General features: G+C 37.7%; 2 protein-coding genes across 3 annotated transcripts in view; one reads left to right on the top strand and one right to left on the bottom strand.

Moving 5' to 3' along the window:
• The window catches only part of SLC25A12 (solute carrier family 25 member 12), a 206,338-nt gene that overhangs the window by 16,242 nt on the left and 171,936 nt on the right, over positions 1-18,160 (top strand). The gene's annotated exons all lie outside the window — the stretch shown is intronic.
• HAT1 (histone acetyltransferase 1) overlaps positions 1-18,160 on the bottom strand; it is a 67,962-nt gene that overhangs the window by 3,222 nt on the left and 46,580 nt on the right. For both annotated transcript variants that reach the window (XM_025460186.3, XM_025460185.3), the window contains exons 9-10: positions 11,476-11,627; positions 8,351-8,467 (exon numbers count right to left, since the gene is read on the bottom strand). In XM_025460186.3, coding sequence (XP_025315971.1) covers positions 8,351-8,467; positions 11,476-11,627 — 269 coding nt within the window. The remainder of the gene's footprint in view (positions 1-8,350; positions 8,468-11,475; positions 11,628-18,160) is intronic.

Below are 18,160 nucleotides of genomic sequence, written 5' to 3'. Positions count from 1 at the left end.
TCGATCCCAGGACTCCAGGATCATGCCCTGGGCCGAAGATAGGCGTTAAACTGCTGAGCCACCCAAGGATCCCCTATTACGTTTTTTTTTTTTTTTTTAAAGATTTTATTCATTATTCATGAGAGACCCAGAGAGAGGCAGAGACAAAGACAGAGGGAGAAGCAGGCTCCCTGTGGGGAGCCTGATGTGGGACTAGATCCCAGGACCCTAGGATCATGACCTGAGCCAAAGGCAGACGTTCAATTGCTGAGCCACTCAGGTGTGCCTATTATGCTGTTTTTAAATCTGAAAGCTTACATTCCCAATTTATCTCCTTCTCCACCTTCAATTTCTCCATTGGATGTCAGAACTAACCACTATTGTAATTTTTTTTGGCACAAAGGAAAATCTATGAATTAGCAGTGCCTGGTTGGCTCAGTCAGTTAAACATCTGACTTCAGCTCAAGTCATGATCCTAGGGTCCTGAGATGAAGCCCCTTTTTGGGCTCTGGGCTCAGCAGTGGGGAAGGGGTCTGCTTGTTCCTCTCCCTCCTTTTGTCCTTCCCCCTGCTTGTGCTCTCTCAAATAAATAAAATCTTAAAAAAGAAAAAGAAAATCTATGAATTAATTTAAGAGCTCTAAAATACCTAGGAATAAGGGTGCTTGGGTGGCTCAGCTGGTCAAGAGGCTGCCTTGGGCTTAGGTCATGATCCCAAGGTCCTGGGATGGAACTCAGTGTCAGGCTCCTTGCTCAGCTGGGAGTCTGCTTTTCCCCTACCTCTTGACACTACCCGCCCCCCCATGCTCAGTGCTCTCAAGCTTGCTTGCTCTCCCTAATAAATAAAGTCTTTAAAATAATAAAATACACAGGAATAAAAATACCTATAAATAGCTTTATGGAAAAAAACTATATAAGCTCCTCATGAACACATAAGGTATGATTTGATTTTTTTTATTTGATTTTTAAAATAACTAATTTGAGGTTATTTACTTTACTGACCTTTAATATTCTTTAAGCTGTATATATTCCACTATATTTATATTACAAATGAATCTTTTAAACAATGTATTAAAAAAACACTTTAAAAAAAGAAAGAAAAGGAAGGGAAGGGAAGGGAAGGGAAGGGAAGGGAAGGGAAGGGAAGGGAAGGGAAAGGAAGGGAAGGACTCCTTAAGACTGGAATAGTATTCTATAAGCTTTAGAATAATTTTTCCCCCCAAAACCAAAAACTTAATTCCTTCATAGATTAGGGCAGTTCATAATTTTTAAATAATGAAGACAAATTAAAGATGGCATTATTTTAAACTTATTCATGTTAACATAAATGCTTGAATATGAGTTTATTACTTCCATAAAATAATCCTTTCTTCTTGCCTGGCTTTAACATCTTCCTAGAGGGCTTACCAATATAATCTCAAAAATGCCACCACCTCTGAGGGCTCCTTAATTTCCTTTGGGTGAACTAGTTGTCACTTTTGTGAAGTACAGAGATATGGTTCTTTTGTAAGAATTTTAAAATAATAATAGTGTGGAAGCATATTAATTCCAAAGACTTGTCAAAAGATATCTTTTAAAACATGCATCACTGTATTGTACTTCTTTCTGTTCAGTTCCTAACTATGGAGGCACTTCCATTTCATGGAAGGGAAATCTAATACCCAGGTGTTAATGAGTTGTCAACAGTTACACAATTTCTAAAAAAAACCTCAAAACTGAGTTTCCAGATTCCAAATGCAGGGATATTAACAATTGTTCTAAACTTTATATTTGTAAACCAATTAAAAATTAAAATATTCCCATGAAATATAAAAGCTTTAATGCTAAAACCAAGCAGCTATACCAATTTTTCTTTTTTTAGCCAAATCGTTCAAATTTATCTTTTTTTTTTTTTTTTTTTTGAACACCTGAAACTTACTTCTGTATTAGGGATGGTATTTCTTTTTGTGCTTAAAAAAAAGACTGTACTTAATATAGGTTATTTCCCCCCTTTCGGTACTGATACAAATGGCTTATCAGTGTTTAAAAACTTTTAAAGGTAAAGTACAAGTACTTCTAATAGCTACCTAAATAATTTCTTAGTGGAAGAGTGTGTTTAGGTTGGCAGGTAACCTTGATTCCTCAAATAAAGGCAGCACAGAATTTGCTATCAAACTATTTCACACCTCAAGTAATAACAGTGACAATCAAAATTATTTCTTTTCATAAAATGTGAAAGTAAACATGTAAATTTTATATTCCAAACTTTCCCCTTTAGGCATACATTTTAAAGACCTAAAAAAATTCTAAATCATACTCATTAAGCAATTTTTCTTTATTTTTAAATATAACTTTGCATCTAAGAATGCTGTAATAACTCAACAAAGTACGTAGTATCAGACTGGAACAACAAATTGAAAAAAATCATCTGCATCCACTCAACAAGGAAATCATAAGCACTCCTCCCATGCCTACTGGACACTTAACTCATTTCTAGACTTTCTTAAAGTTTGTGGTAGATTTCCTACCCTAAACATTGGGACTATCAACCTAAAGTAGGGGATGGGTAACCCTCAAGTTTTCTTGTTTTTCTCAGTGGGATAGAATATTGGATAACTGAACTTATTTAAATGTATGTTACTATAAATACAGTTCAAACAAGCACTGAAGAATTTATGATCTGTGTATGGACTTTAGTGCAAGGATGGTGATACTCAGCTGTAAATTAAGAAACTAAAGAGTAATAACCAGTTTTCAGTTATGTTTCAGATAGATGAACTTGTTTACAGGTGAGGATATTAATATAAAATAAATCAAATCATTACCATTCTTTAAGAGTAAAAAATACTTGCTATTATGAACTAGAGAAATTCCTATTAGGCATGAGTTTACGACTGCTTACACTTAGAATTCATCATCTCTCATGTACTACATCTGCCTACATAAAACGTCAAATAATTATCAGAGATGCATAATTCAATAAATTATTTTACTTCACTAAAAGTTTTCATACGGGCATACCTCATTTTATTTTTTTTTAAGATTTTATTTATTTATTCATGAGAAACACATTTTTAAAGATTTTATTTATTTATTCATGAGAAACACAGAAAGAGAGAGAGAGAGGCAGAGACATAGGCAGAGGAGAAGCAGGCTCCATGCAGGGAGCCTGATGTGGAACGATCCCGGGACTCCAGGACCACGCCCCAGGGCAAAGGCAGGTGCTAAACTCCTGAGCCACCCAGGGATCCCTGCATACCTCATTTTAATACGAGCATACCTCATTTTATTATGCTTCAGATATTGTTGGGTTTTGTTTTTGTTTTTTTACAAATTGATGGTTTGTGGCAATCCTGTGTCAAGCCAAGTCTATTGGCACCATTTTTCCAGCAGTATTTGTTCACTTCATGTCTGTCTTATTTTGGTAATTCTTGCAATATTTCAAACTTTTTTCATTACTATTATATTTGTGGTGGTGATCTATGATCAGTGATCTTTGATGTTACTATTGTAATTGTTTTGGGGCACAAAATGAATCATAGATGATGATGAACTTAATGTTGTGTGTGTTCTGATTGTACCCCGACCAGGTGTTCCTCATCTCCTTTAGCGTTCCCTATTCCTTGAGATACAACAATATTGAAATTAGGCCAACATTAAAAAAAAAATAGGCCAATATTGAAATAAACTCTACAATGGTCTCTAAGTGTTCAAATGAAAGGAAGGGGCAGCCCGGGTGGCTCAGTGGTTTAGCGCCGCCTTCAGCCCAGGGCCTGATCCTGGAGACCCAGGATCGAGTCCCACGTCAGGCTCCCTGCATGGAGCCTGCTTCTCCCTCCGCCTGTGTCTCTGCCTCTCTGCCTCTCTGCCTCTCTCTCTCTCTCTCTCTCTCTCTGTCATGAATAAATAAAATAAAATATTAAAAAAAAAACAAATGAAAGGAAGAATTATGCATCTCACACTTTAAATCAAAGCTAGAAATGATTAAGCTCAGTGAGAAGGCGTATCAAAAGCTGAGATAAGGGCAGCCTGGGTGGCTCAGCAGTTTAGCACCGCCTTCAGCCCAAGGCCTGAAGACCCTGGATCAAGTCCCACATCAGGATCCCTGCATGGAGCCTGCTTCTCCCTCTGCCTGGGTCTCTGCCCTCTCTCTCTCTCTCTCCTCTCATGAATAAATAAATAAAATCTTAAAAAAAAAAACAAAAAAAAACTGAGAAAAGCCAAAAAGTAGGCAACGTTGTGAATGCAAAGTCCTTGAAGGAAATTCAAAGTGTTACTCCACTGAACACACAAACAATAAGGAAGCAAAACAGCCTTATTGCAGATATGGACAAAGTTTTAGTGGTCCAGATAGAAGATCAAACCAGCCACAACATTCCCATAAGCCAAAGCCTAATCCAGAGCAAGGTCCTAACTTTCTTAAATTCTCTGAAGGCTGAGAGAGGTGAGAAAGCTGCAGAAGAAAAGTTTGAAGCTAGCAGAGGTTGGTTCATGAGGTTTAAAGAGGTCATCTCCATATCATAAAAGTGCAAGGTGAAACAGCAAGTGTTGATCCAGAAGCTGGAAGTTATCCAGGTCTAGCTAAGATAATTAATTAAAGTGGCTACACTAAACAACAGCTTTTCAATGTAGACAAAACAGCCGCCTTCTTTTTTATAAGTTTATTCATTTAAGTAATCTCTACACCCAAAGTGGGGCTCAAACCCATAACCCTGAGATTGAGTCACATCTTCTTCTTTTCTTTTTAAGATTTTATTTATCTGAGAGAGAATGACTGATGGGGAGGTTTAGAGGTTCGAGGGGGAGTGAGAGAGAGAGAGAGAAAGAGAGAGAGAGAGAGAGAGAGAGAAAGAGAAGCAGACTCCCTGCTGAGCAGGAAACCCAATGCGGGACTGGATCCCATGACTCAGATCATGACCTGAGCCAAAGGCAGATGCTTAACTGAGACACCCAGGTACCCTGAGTCACATGCTCTTCTGACTGAGCCAGCCAGGCACTCCAAAACAGTCTTCTGTTGGAGAAGATGCCTTCTAGGACTTCCATGACTAGAAGAGAGATGCTTGGCTTCGAAGCTTCAAAAGACAGGTTGAGTCCCTTGTTAGCAGCTAATGCAGCTGGTGACTAAATTGAAGCCAATGCTCACTGACCATTCCAAATATCCTAGGCCCTTAGGCTGGTTTTACTCTGCCTATGCTCTAAGGGAACAATAAAACCTAGATGACAGCACATCTGTTTGCAACAGTTTACAGAATATTTTAAGCCCACTGTTGAGACCTACTGCTCAGAAAAAAGGATTCCTTTTAAAAAAATCACTGCTCCCTGGCAACGAACCTGGCTACCCAAAAGCTCTAATAGAGATATATAACAAGATTGATGTTGTTTTCATGTCTGCTAACACAATATCCATTTTGTAGCCCATGAATTGAGGAGAAATTTTGACCTTCCAGTCTTAACTATTTAAAAAGTACATTTCACAAGTATATTACACATCTATCACTGCCATAGATGGTGATTCCTCTGATAGACCCAGGCAGAGTAAACTGAAAACCTTTGGAAAGAATTCATCATTCTAGATGCCATTAAGAACACTTGTGATCATGGGAAGAGACAAAATATCAACCTTAACAAAGGGAATGTGGAAGAAGTTGACTCCAACCGCCATGGATAACCCTGAGGGGGGTTCAAGACCTCCGTGAAGGAAGTAAGCACAGATGTGGTGAAAACAGCAAAAGAACTAGAATTAGAAGTAGAGCCTGAAGGCAGCCCTGGTGGCCCAGCAGTTAGCGCCGCCTTCAGCGCAGGGTGTGATCCTGGAGACCGCAGATCAAGTCCCGTGTCAGGCTCCCTGCATGGAGCCTGCTTCTCCCTCTGCCTGTGTCTCTGCCTCTCTCTCTCTCTCTCATGAATAAATAAAATCTTTAAAAAAAAAAAAAAAAAAGGAAAGTGGAGACTGAAGGCGTGACTGAATTGTTACAATCTTATAAAATGTGAACAGATGAGTTGCTTCTTATGGATGAATAAAGAAAGTGATTTCTTGAGATGGAAACTACTCCTGATGACTGTTGAAATGACAACAAAGGATTTAGAATATTACATAAACTTAGTTGATAAAGCAATAGCAGGATTTGTGAATACGACTCCCATTTTTGAAAAAAGTTCTACTGTAGATAAAATGTATCAGATAGCATCACTTGCTATCGAGAAAGGAAGAGTCAACTGATGTGACAAACTTCACTGATGTCTTATTTTAAGAAACTGCTACATCCAACCCCAACCTTTAGCAACCATCACCCTAATCATAGCAGCCATTCACATCAAGGTGAGATACTTGATGCAAAAAATTATGACTCACTGAAAGCTCAGATAATGGTTGGTATATTTTAGCAATAAATATTTTTAAATTAAGGTATTAAGGTTTTTTAAAAAATATTTATTTATTCATGAGAGACAAACAGAAAGAGAGAGGCAGAGACACAAGCAGAGGGAGAAGCAGGCTCCCTGTGGGGAGCCCGACATGGGACCTGATCCTGGGACTCCAGGATCATGCTCTGAGCCAAACGCAGGCGCCAAATCACTGAGCCACCCAGGTGTCCCAGGTATTAAGTTTTTAAACATAATGCTATTGTAAACTTGGCAGAATACAGTATAGTGTAAACATCACTTTTATATGCACTGGAAAACTAAGAAATTCATTTGATTTGCTTTATTGCAATAGTCACTTTATTGCAGTGGTCTGGAACTGAACCTGCAATATTTCCAAGGTACGTCTGTACTCTGAAATGTTGCCATAATAACATCTAATTATACTATTCTATATGCCCCAATTTCAACATTAATAAATTTTTTATCTGTCAAATTAATATTACTTTAAAACTCAAAACCTTTGGAAAGAACGATTTTTACCAATTTTCTGATGTTTCTGAAGTGGTAAATATCAAAGACTAAAATGCTACTTTGAACACTTTGGGGGAAGACAGACCATTACAATGTATTACAACCTGTTATAGGTAATCCATAAGACAGAAAATTTTGGGATTTGTCATTTATATTCCCAGCTATTGCACTGTATAAGCCTACAGGTAGAGTGTATACATGTAGCAACCACATGTCAGGTGCTCATTATTTATTGAACAAATTAATAAATATTTTCCCCACTCAGCTTACTGCACAGCTGCAACCATCGTATTAAATCCTCATTCACACAGGCTGTCATGGGCAATATCTACCTTAATAATGGCCAAATGATGATAAGGACAAACCTGATCTACTCGGGGAAATTTTTGAGTTAAAGGAAAATATGAGAGATGAGAAAACGGGTAGGGAGTAGAGGGTAAGAAGAAAGACTGTTAAAAAAATAAGTAAATACTATTATGCTGCTATTTCAGCTATGGTAAAGTATATAGGTTAAAAAAGGCAACCAAGGGCAGCCTGGGTGGCTCAGCGGTTTAGCGCTGCCTTTGGCCCAGGGTATGATCCTGGAGGCCCAGGATGGAGTCCCACGTCAGGCTCCCTGCATGGAGCCTGCTGCTTTCTCTGCCTGTGTCTCTGTTTCTGTTTCTCTGTGTCTCTCATGAATGAATAAATAAAATCTTAAAAAAAAAAAAAAAAAAAAAAAAGGTTGGGCAGCCCCAGTGGCCCAGTAGTTTAGCGCCACCTTCAGCCCGGGGTGTGATCCTGGAGACCCAGGATCGAGTCCCATGTCAGGCTCCCTGCATGGAGCCTGCTTGTCCCTCTGCCTGTGTCTCTGCCTCTCTCCCTCTCCCCTCACTGTGTCTCTGCCTCTCTGTCATGAATAAATAAAATCTTAAAAAAAAAAAAAAGGCAACCAAGGCCATATTTAGGAAGAAGGGAACAAATGTAAACACAATTTACATAACTAGGAAAGCAGAGACTTAGAAAAAACTAACAAGATAATTTATTCAGGAAGAGTCTGAGCATTCAGATTTTTCAATTAGCAATAATCATGCCTTGGATAAACCTCACAGTATCACAGTGGCTAAGATCCTGCCACTGCACAAAGCTGAGCATTCAGATTTTTAAAAGATGGCAAACAAATGAAGTAAAAATTAACCATGGGTAGATTATCTTTGGGATTAGTTTTTAAGTGAATGAAAACAAATTTATACCTTACACTGGAAAATTATGATAGTAAGACTTCTTATAACTAACTGGAAGAATATTTTCACTTTTGTAAAAGTTAATTTAGGAAAATGATTTGGACTGTCCCATACACCAGCAATTGCTACACTTTCTTCTCCATTTTATTTTAAGGAACACTTGGTATGGTTTACCTTGAGATTAAGTCATACGCTCTACAGAGCCAGCCAGGGGCCCCTCTTCTCCATTTTTAAACAGTGATAAGAATATAATGTTTAAGACTCTGAAAAGTCCTACCTTATATGGGCTAATTAGTCTTCTTTTAATGTCCAGTCTATAGCTTCTGTATTGTTCAGCATCACTCATGTCAGTTACCAATAGTCGAAGGATTTCATAAACCCGTCTAGCATGTTGCTTAATGAAACAAAAGAAAAACATGAACACTTTTAATTAAAAATAGTGACATTTTCCCAAAAGAACACAGGATATATGGAGTATCTGCTACGGGCCAGAAATTGTGCTAGGTACCAGATGAAAAATAAAAGATAGTCTCTGCCCTTGAGGAGCTAGTAGCCTAATTCGTAACAAAAATGATTGAGGTATGGTCAATCTAATGATGGAAATATATATAGGGTATTATGGTAGCACAGCCTGGGAATGGCATAAATGTTAAGAGGATTCCTGGGGAAAGAAAACCTGAGCTAAACGTTAAAGGGAAGGGACCATGACAGTCTAGAAAGAGGGGTGAGCACTGTGTGTGTATACAAGTGTGCACAGCACAGTCATGCAAGACTGAGGCAGCCTGACACTGCTGGAGCACAAAATGAAAATTAGTGCATAGAAGTAAAGTGAGAACAGAGTAGAAACTAAGAGTCATATGCCTAACTAACTCAGCCACCAAGGTGCTCCTAGGTAACAGATTTTAAATGGGGTTGTGAACAAAGTGCACAAATACGAGTTTTACGAAAAGCATTCTCTTAGCTACATAGAAATGGTAGCAAAAAAAAAAGGGGGGGCTGGGAAACCAATTAGGAAGCTATGCTATTAAATAAGGTAAAAATGACGAAGGCATGAACTAAGAACCAGTAAGAATACACTAAAGGAACAAGGATTCTAGGAATACAGAAGAGGAAGGATTTGGGTGTGGAGGAAGGTATGGAATGACAGTGAGTTTTCACAGCCTAGGAGAGATTTAGGAAGCAACAGAACATATAAATCTGAAGAAAATTCTAGTCTTAGAGTGAGGATTTAAGCAATATCGGTATATAGTCTAGAGTTAAAACTGCAATATTGATTAGGAAAGCCATAAATAGTGAAAACAAGAGGAGAGTTCAGAACCCTGTAGTACAGTGACAGTTAAAGGGCAGAGAAAAACAAAGTAGTAGTAGGAAAAGCAAGAAATTTTGGTATCACTGAAGCCAAAAGAAAAGCCCATAGTTTTTCTGTTTATGTTGTTTCACTGATATATTTATTGGGGGTAGAGGGAGATCAGGTATAAGGTAGATGGGAAAATGATGTCTGAACTTTCCAGAAGGGACCTCAACTGAGCCTGAAAAGAGGAGTTATATCTGGCAAGACAAAGATGGAGGAACAAGAGAAGGGGGTATCACAGGCAAAGAGCATAGTTAACATAAAGCGATATAACAAGAAGAAAGATATAGCACAGTTGGGAAATAACAAGAGGTTTAGTAATGCCAGAGCAAGAAGGAAAGTGGTAGAAAGTTGAGTCTACCAAGGTTGACAGGGTCCAAATTATGACGGGTTTGGTGTGCCATACTAAATTTTAATTCCTTTAAGAAAAAAAGCATAATTTTGAAAAATGTGTTCCTACTCTTTCTTTTAAAAGCCTAGCTGCTAAATAAATTCTCTAAAAGTTTAATACAGTCTAAACATACCGAATATTTCTAAACCATGTATTTATCTTAAAACCAGGAAGCCATTAAAGTGTAAAGGAGAAGATGCAAAGTTTCAGTTCAAATTAAACTGTTGTGGGACACCTGGGTGGCTCTGGAGGTTCAGCGTCTGCCTTTGGCTCAGGGCATGATCCCCAGGTCCTGGGATCGAGTCCCGCATCAGGCTCCCTGTGAGGAGCCTGCTTCTCCCTCTGCCTATGTCTCTGCCTCTCTGTCTCTAATGAATAAAATAAATATTTAAAAAAAAAATTAAGTTGGTGAAGGTTAGTGGCCAGGAACCTTTTTTTTAAAAAAGATTCATTTATTTTGAGAGAGAGAGGGGAAGAGAGAGCATGCTCTGGAGCATGGGAGGGAGGGGCAGAGGAAGAGGGAAAGAGAGAGAATCTTAAGTAGACTTCCCACAGGGAGCCTGATGAGGGGCTCAATCACACAACCCTGAGATCATGACCTGAGCCGAAATCAAGAGTCGGACACCCAACTGACTGAGCCACACAGGTGCCCCAGGACACTTGATATACAGTGTTGGGAATACAGGAGGAAAATCTACATTGAAGAATTAAATGAGATCACCCAGGTAGAATAAGTAAAATAAAGACTGGATAAAGAACTTTGGGGAAGAATCATCTTTAGGGAACATACAGAAGAGGAAAAGCATCTCTAAAAAGATGACCACAGTGCTAAATGAAAAAATCAGGAACTGTGGTACCTTAGAAGCAAGGGAGGAGAGGTTAACAGCATCATAAACCAGTCCTTATTATTCATCTCATATTCTTTTCTTTTTTTCTTTTCTTTTGAAAGCACACCCACGTGCAACTGGGGGGAGGGGCAAAGGGAGAGACACCCAAGCAGACTCTAGCTGAGTGCCAACCCTGACATGAGACTTGATCCCAGGATCCTAAGATCATGACCTGAGCCAAAATGAACAGTCAGATGCTCAACCAAATGAGCTACCGAGGAGCCCCTCACATACTTTCATAATCCAAATCCTATCCATTCTTCAAGACTTAGATCAAATGCAGCTCCGTACCATGAAAAACTCTGATTCCCTTACATACATAAATATAATAAACTAAATTCCCTCCTCTGAACTGCCAGAATATTTTTTCTGTACCTATTTTAGGATATTTACTACTTTAAAATTCAAATATATAGAAATATATATATACTTCACATGAATTAACTATTTTGCCATAGCAAACATTTTCTTAAAAAGCAAAAATAAGATGATACCTTCCATTCTATTCTTCTTGTTACACTTAATATAGCCATAAAATCAACTATCTTCCCATTCTATTAATGAGGAAATTAAACTGCCGTTAAGTCACAGAGCGTAACCAGATCTTAACCCAGGCAGGCAACTTGCCTTCAGAGCCTGTACTCTCAACCACTGCCACTTCCCACACATGTATTCTTAATGTACTTGCAATGTTTAAGTTATGTACTTAAAAAAAGAGAGAGAGAAAGAAAACTTCAAAACTGTAACATTTTCCTTTTATAGAATAAAAATACCTTATTTATTTTGAACTTCTGTTGTGCTTCTATTGCCATGGCTTCACTGAATCCTTGCATCAACTTTTCCCGGGAAAAACAAGGCAAATCTTGACAAAGCTTCACAAGCACAAAGTCTCTTAATTTCACATAGCTTTTGGATGGATCTTCCGCTGAAGAAAAGGCAGAATAACATTTCCCTTATCCAACATAATTCATCATTTGCAATCTCAAAAAAATCCTAGGCTAGGAAAACAAATATTCTTAAAAGAATTATATAAGGCAAAAGTTATAATGAGAAGTTATTCCTTATCAATCAAACAACAGCATCTTTGCCAAAATAAATTGTAGGTGCAATCCTTTTGAAAAGACCTACAGCATTTGTGAAATTAGAGCCACTTTCAAATGTAAACTTTTTGACAGGTGTGATCTACCGTGTGCATCTCAGTTTTATTTACAATTAAAGCAACTGTATAAATGAAAGATTAAAGTTTGGATAATCCATTACTATTCTCCGATAGCTAAGCCTTCTAAAGCTCAATTTATAACTCCCTTACTTTAATCCAATAATCTTTATAGTCTGCTATACTTCTTTTACCTAATTAAAACAAAGCTCTTTGGGATCCCTGGGTGGCTCAGCGGCTGAGTGCCGCCTTCAGCCCAGGGCGTGATCCTGGAGACCCAGGATCGAGTCCCACGTCAGGCTCCCTGCATGGAGCCTGCTTCTTCCTCTGCCTGTGTCTCTCCCCCACCCCTGTGTCTCTCATGAATAAAAAAAAAAAATCTTTAAAAAAAGAATTTAGAAGCATATAATTTAAAAAAATTGTGAAAGCAAAGGTTCTTGTTTTTAAGATTTTACTTATTTATTCATGAGAGACAGAGAGAGAGAGAGGCAGAGACACAAGCAGAGGGAGAAGTAGGCTCCATGCAGGGAGCCTGATGTGGGACGCGATCCGGGGAATCCAGGATCATGCCCTGGGCCGAAGGTGGCACTCAACTGCTGAGCCACCGAGGCTGCCCTACAAATTTTTTAAAAATTTTATTTATTTAAGATTTTATTTATTTATTCATGAGAGAAAGAGAGAGAGAGAGAGAGAGGCAGAGACACAGGCAGAGGCAGAAGCAGGCCCCACACAGGGAGCCCGACGCGGGACTTGATCCGGGGTCTCCAAGATAATGCCCTGAGCTGAAGGCAACGCTAAACCGCTGAGCCACTCAGGCTGCCCCAATTTTTTTTTTCAAAGAATAAAATGACAATATGATTTTGATCCTTTCTTTAATGGATCTGAATCGCATGGATCTTCCTTTATGTTCCTCTCTTACATGAGACTATGTAGTGGACAAGGAAAACATCAAAACATGATGGAGAGAAAGAAGACTACACAGAGAAAATCAGTTTGAGTCTCAGTTCTATCATTCACAGATGTAGGACTATGAGCAAGTCACCTCACTTCTCTGAGCTCTTGCTTTATGATCAGTAGAAGGCTTGAAAGAATGCTAAATTCTGAGCTAGTTCATGGATCATAAGACAATACTGTTTACAATACCAATACTCTACAAATCATTCAATGTAATTCCTATAAAAACCCCAGCTGGCCTTTTTTGTTTCAGAAATTAAGTTTTTCCTAAAATTCACACAGATATGGAAGTAACCCAGAATAGCCAAAATAATCTTGAAAAAGAACAAAAGTTAAAAGACTCATATTTCCTGATTTCAAAAATTACTACAAAGCTACAGTAATCAAGACAGTATGGTACTGGAATAAGCACAGACATGTATATCAATGGAACTGGATTGAGAGTTAAAAATAAACCCCTACAATTATGGTCAATTAATTTTTGAGAAGAGTGCCAAGACAAATCAATGAAGAAAAAAATGGTCTTTTAGTAAATGGTAGTTAGACAACTGGATTTCCATAAACAAAAGAATGACGATGGACCCCTTTCCTCACACCATACACAACAATTAATTCAAAATGGATCACAGACCTAAATATAAGTTTTTAAAACTATAAAATTCTTAAAAGAAAAGATAGGAGTAAATCTCATGACCTTTGGTCAAGCAATGGTTTCTTAGATAACAGAGCCAAAAGCACAAGTAACAAAAGAAAAAAAAAATAGATAAACTGGATATGTCAAAATTTAAAACTTTAAAAAATTTTAAAACTTTTATGCTCAAATGATACCATTAAGAAAATGAAAAGACAAGTTATAGAATGGGAGCAAACATTTGCAAGTCATATAAATGATAAAGATAAATATATCCAGACTTTGTGCATAAAAAGCTTTACAATCCAGTAAGAAAAAGAGAACGCAATTAAAAAACAAGCAAAGGATCTAAACAGACTATTCTCAAGAAGATATACAAAGGGACAATATGCACATGAGAAGATGCTCAACATCATTAGCCACAAAAACAATGCAAATCAAAACCACAATGAAACACCATTCCATGTTCACTAGGAATGACTAGAATAACAAAGACAGTAACAAATATTGATGAGGGCGTGGAGAAAATGAAACCTCCATACTACTGGTGGATATGTAAAATTGGTACAGCCACTCTGGAAAATAGTCTGGTGGTTCCTCAAAAGGTGAAACATAGTTACCAGATTTTCCATCATTTCTACTTCTAGGTATGTACCCAAGATATATGAAACATAGGTCCACACAAACACTTGTACACAAATATTCACTGTAGCACTATTCCTAAGAACCAAAAAAGTAGAAACTACCCAAATGTCCATGAATTGATAAATGGATAAATAAAATTTGGTATTATCCATACTATGGGAATATTCTTTGGCGATAAAAAGAAATAAAGTACTAGTAATATACATTATAAGAAGGATGAACCTTGAAAACATGCCAAATAAAAGAAGCATTATATATTGTATGACTTCAATGTCCAGAATAGGCAAATTTATAGACTAAAAGTAGAGTAGTGGTTGCCTAGAGCTGGAGGGGTATAGGTTGTGGGGGTAGAAGAGGAAAGGAGTGATTGCTAATGAGTACTGGGTTTCTATTTTGGGAGAACAGAATATTCCAAAATTAGATTATGATAATGGCTGCACTGTAAAGATTTCAAAAATTGTACAATTTAAGTAAGTGAATTGTATGAAATTAATTATATCTCAATAAAGACATTTACTAAAAAAACGTCTAGGCAGGGGAAATGTTTTATGATTGAGTCATTATCCAATCCTCTATTCATTCGATCCATATGTACTGAATACCTTCTTAATGCTTCCTTGTGGCATTAACATCATTTGCAAGTAATTATTAAGTAAATAGTATATGACTATAGCTTTAAAGTGAAATCCTGTCACTTTATCAGTTTGGTATGAAATTATGGTTTATTAGGAATGTACACAGACGATGAAATCAACAGGGAACAAATATCTGAAGTACAGACCCTGTCAAAAGCCAGAGACAAATAAAATCCTGAAAGCAGCAAGGGGCAAACAACTGGACAGCCCGGGTGGCTCAGCGGTTTAGCGCCACCTTCAGCCCAGGGCCTGATCCTGGAGACCCAGGATCGAGTCCCACGTCGGGCTCCTGGCATGGAGCCTGCTTCTCCCTCTGCCTGTGTCTCTGCTCTCTGTGTCTCTCACGAATAAATAAATTAAATCTTAAAAAAAAAAAGAGGAAGACAACTCATCAGAAACCACAGATGGCCAGAAGTCAGTAGGGTGATATATTCAAAGTGTGGGGTGGGGGTAGGGGGGGGAGGGGGACGGGTAGTAACTGTTAATCAAGAATTCTATATCCAGCAAAATTATCCTTCAGAATGAAGGTAAAATAAAGACATTCTTAGAAAAATAAAGATCGAAGAAATGTGTTGCTAGAAGACCTGTCTTACAAGAAATACTAAAGAAGTTCTTCAGTTTAAAAGAACATGATACCTCAAATCTATATGAAGAACATTGATAATTAACTGAAGATACATGTAAAAGCTGGTATAAATTTTTCTCTTTTCTCCTTTCAACTGATTAAAAAAATTATTATAAAACCAGTGTTTGGTACCTAACATATAAAAATGTAATATATATATGACAATAGAACAAAGAGGGGAGGAAGAATAATTATAATGAAAGAATTTCTTTTACTGGAATTGAATATTAATCTGAGGTAAGTTATGATAAATTAAGATGCATATTGTAATCCGCAGAGCAACCAATAAGAATACCTTGAAAAAAAGGAAAAAACAAAAAAAGAATTAAAATTGTTCATTTAAAATATATCTATTTATTGGGTGCCTGAGTGGCTCAGTTGGTTAAGCATCTGACTCTTGATCTCAGGGTGGGGAGTTCAAGCCCTCCACACTGAGCATGGAGCCTACTTAAAATCAATGTATTTAACACAAAAGAAGGCATCAAAGGAGAAACAAAAGAACAACAAAAAGCAACATATAGAAAACAGCAAAATGGGAGGCATGATTCCAACCACAGCGATAATTACCTTAAATCTAAATATATTAAATATTCCAATCAAAAAGCAGAGATTGTCAGACTAGATAAAAAGAAATCTGACTATATGCTGTCTACAACAGAAACATCTTAGATTCAAAAGCTGAAAGTCGGGGCACCTGGGTGGCTCAGCAGATGAGCGTTTGCCTTTGGCTCAGGGCGTGATCCTAGGGTCCTGGGATCGAGTCCTGCATTGGGCTCCCTGTAAGGAGCCCGCTTCTCCCTCTGCCTATGTCTCTGCCTCTCTCTGTCTCTCATGAATAAATAAAATCTTTTTTTTTTTTTTGAATAAATAAAATCTTAAAAACAAACAAACAAAAGTTGAAAGTCAAAGAATGAGTATAAGCATTACCACAATAAAAAACAATTGGGGAAAAAATGTTCAAGGCAAAAAAAAAATTACAAGAGATAAAAAGGCACATTTTATAATGACAAGTTAATTCATGAAGAATATGTTACAATTACAAAGACCTACACAACTAACAACAGAGGCCCAAAATAAATTAAATAAAAGCTGATAAATTGAGGGGGAGAAATAGACAAACAAAACCAGCTGGAATTTCAATACTACTCAATAATGGATAGAACAGACAAAAATTAGCAAATAGAGAAGACTTGAACAGTTCTATCAACTAACTTAACCTAGCTTGTAGTTTGGTAACATCTCACCTAGCAACAGCAGAATACACATTATTTTCAAGCACACATGGAACATTCTCCAGCACAGATCATATGTTGGGCATAAAATTAGTAAATGATAGCCCGTGGGCCAAATCTGGCATGGCAACAGAGAACACACATGGCTTACAAAGCAAAAAATACTTAATCCTTAGCCCTTTAGAGAAAAAGTTTATGGACACCTATGGTAAATAATAAAACTCAATAAATGAAAAAGAACTAAAGGCATACAAAGTACGTTCTCTGACAACAACAGAATTAGATATCAAGAGAAGGAAATTTGGGAATCCACAGTATTTGGAAATTAAATAACACTCATCGATCAAAATCCAATTTAGAAGAGGTTTTGAACCAGGGCACCTGACTGGCTCAGTAGGTAGAGCCTGTGACTCCTGATCTGGGGGGTTTTGAGTTTGAGCACCACACTGGGTATACAGATTTCTTTAATGGGACGCCTGGGTGGCTCAGTCATTGAGCATCTGCCTTTGGCTCAGGGAGTGATCCCGGGGTCCTGGGGATTGAGTCCCTGCATCAGGTTCCCTGCAGGGAGCCTGCTTCTCCCTCTGCCCATGTCTCTGCCTCTCTTTCTGTGTCTAAGTCTTATGAATAAATAAATAAAACCTTTAAAAAATAAAAAAGAAATTAAAAGATATTTTGAACTGAATGAAAGCATATTTATGAAAATGTATATGATCAGTTAAGGCAGTCCTTATATTCACATACATACATGTTATACATTAATATGTATTTATATATTTAAAAATCTAAAAGTTAGAAAAGGAGAACATGAAATCAAATCAGAAACCTGAATTTCAGTCTTCATTAGAATGAGAGCAAATTGAACACAAAGAAATAGGAAGAAAATAATAAAAACCAAAGTGGGAATCAAATAAGTAGAAAACAGAAATAGTAAGTTTTATGAAAACACAAGAGATCTTGTTTAACCAAAACAATTTTGAAAAAGAACATGAGGGATCCCTGGGTGGCTCAGCGGTTTAGCGCCTGCCTTTGGCCCAGGGCACGATCCTGGAGTCCTGGGATCGAGTCCCACGTTGGGCTCCCGGCATGGAGCCTGCTTCTCCCTCCTCCTGTGTCTCTGCCTCTCTCTCTCTCTCTCTGTCTATCGTGAATAAATAAATAAATCTTTAAAAAAAGAAAAAGAACATGACTGGAAGACTTTCCGATTTCAAAACTTAATAGAAAGTCTGAGGCACTCCTGCCACCAGAACCATGATGGGAGCTGGGGAGGCCACAAAGGCCTACCTGGCTGTACATTAGCCCCAAGGAAAATAATACACAGCTCTAGACTGGAAAGCAAAAGCCCAGGGAAGAGGAGAACCAGGGAAAGAAGCTGATAAGGCTGTAGATGACTCCAAAAAGGAGAAATTTCTAGCCTCAGAACAGAGAGAGGATTATGATGATCACCAGCAAAAGTGTGAAAAGGCTCATCAACATCAAGAACCATACAGGGTGGCACAGACAATCAGGAAGGTTACACAAATAGATCTGGAAAAGCCAAAGGAGCTTTTAAGAAAGATAAAGACAATGAGAAAGCAAAA

The sequence above is a fragment of the Canis lupus genome, chromosome 36 (genome assembly GCF_003254725.2).
Source record: "Canis lupus dingo isolate Sandy chromosome 36, ASM325472v2, whole genome shotgun sequence".
Classification (NCBI taxonomy): domain Eukaryota; kingdom Metazoa; phylum Chordata; class Mammalia; order Carnivora; family Canidae; genus Canis; species Canis lupus.
This window is presented reverse-complemented; position numbering and strand designations above follow the sequence as displayed.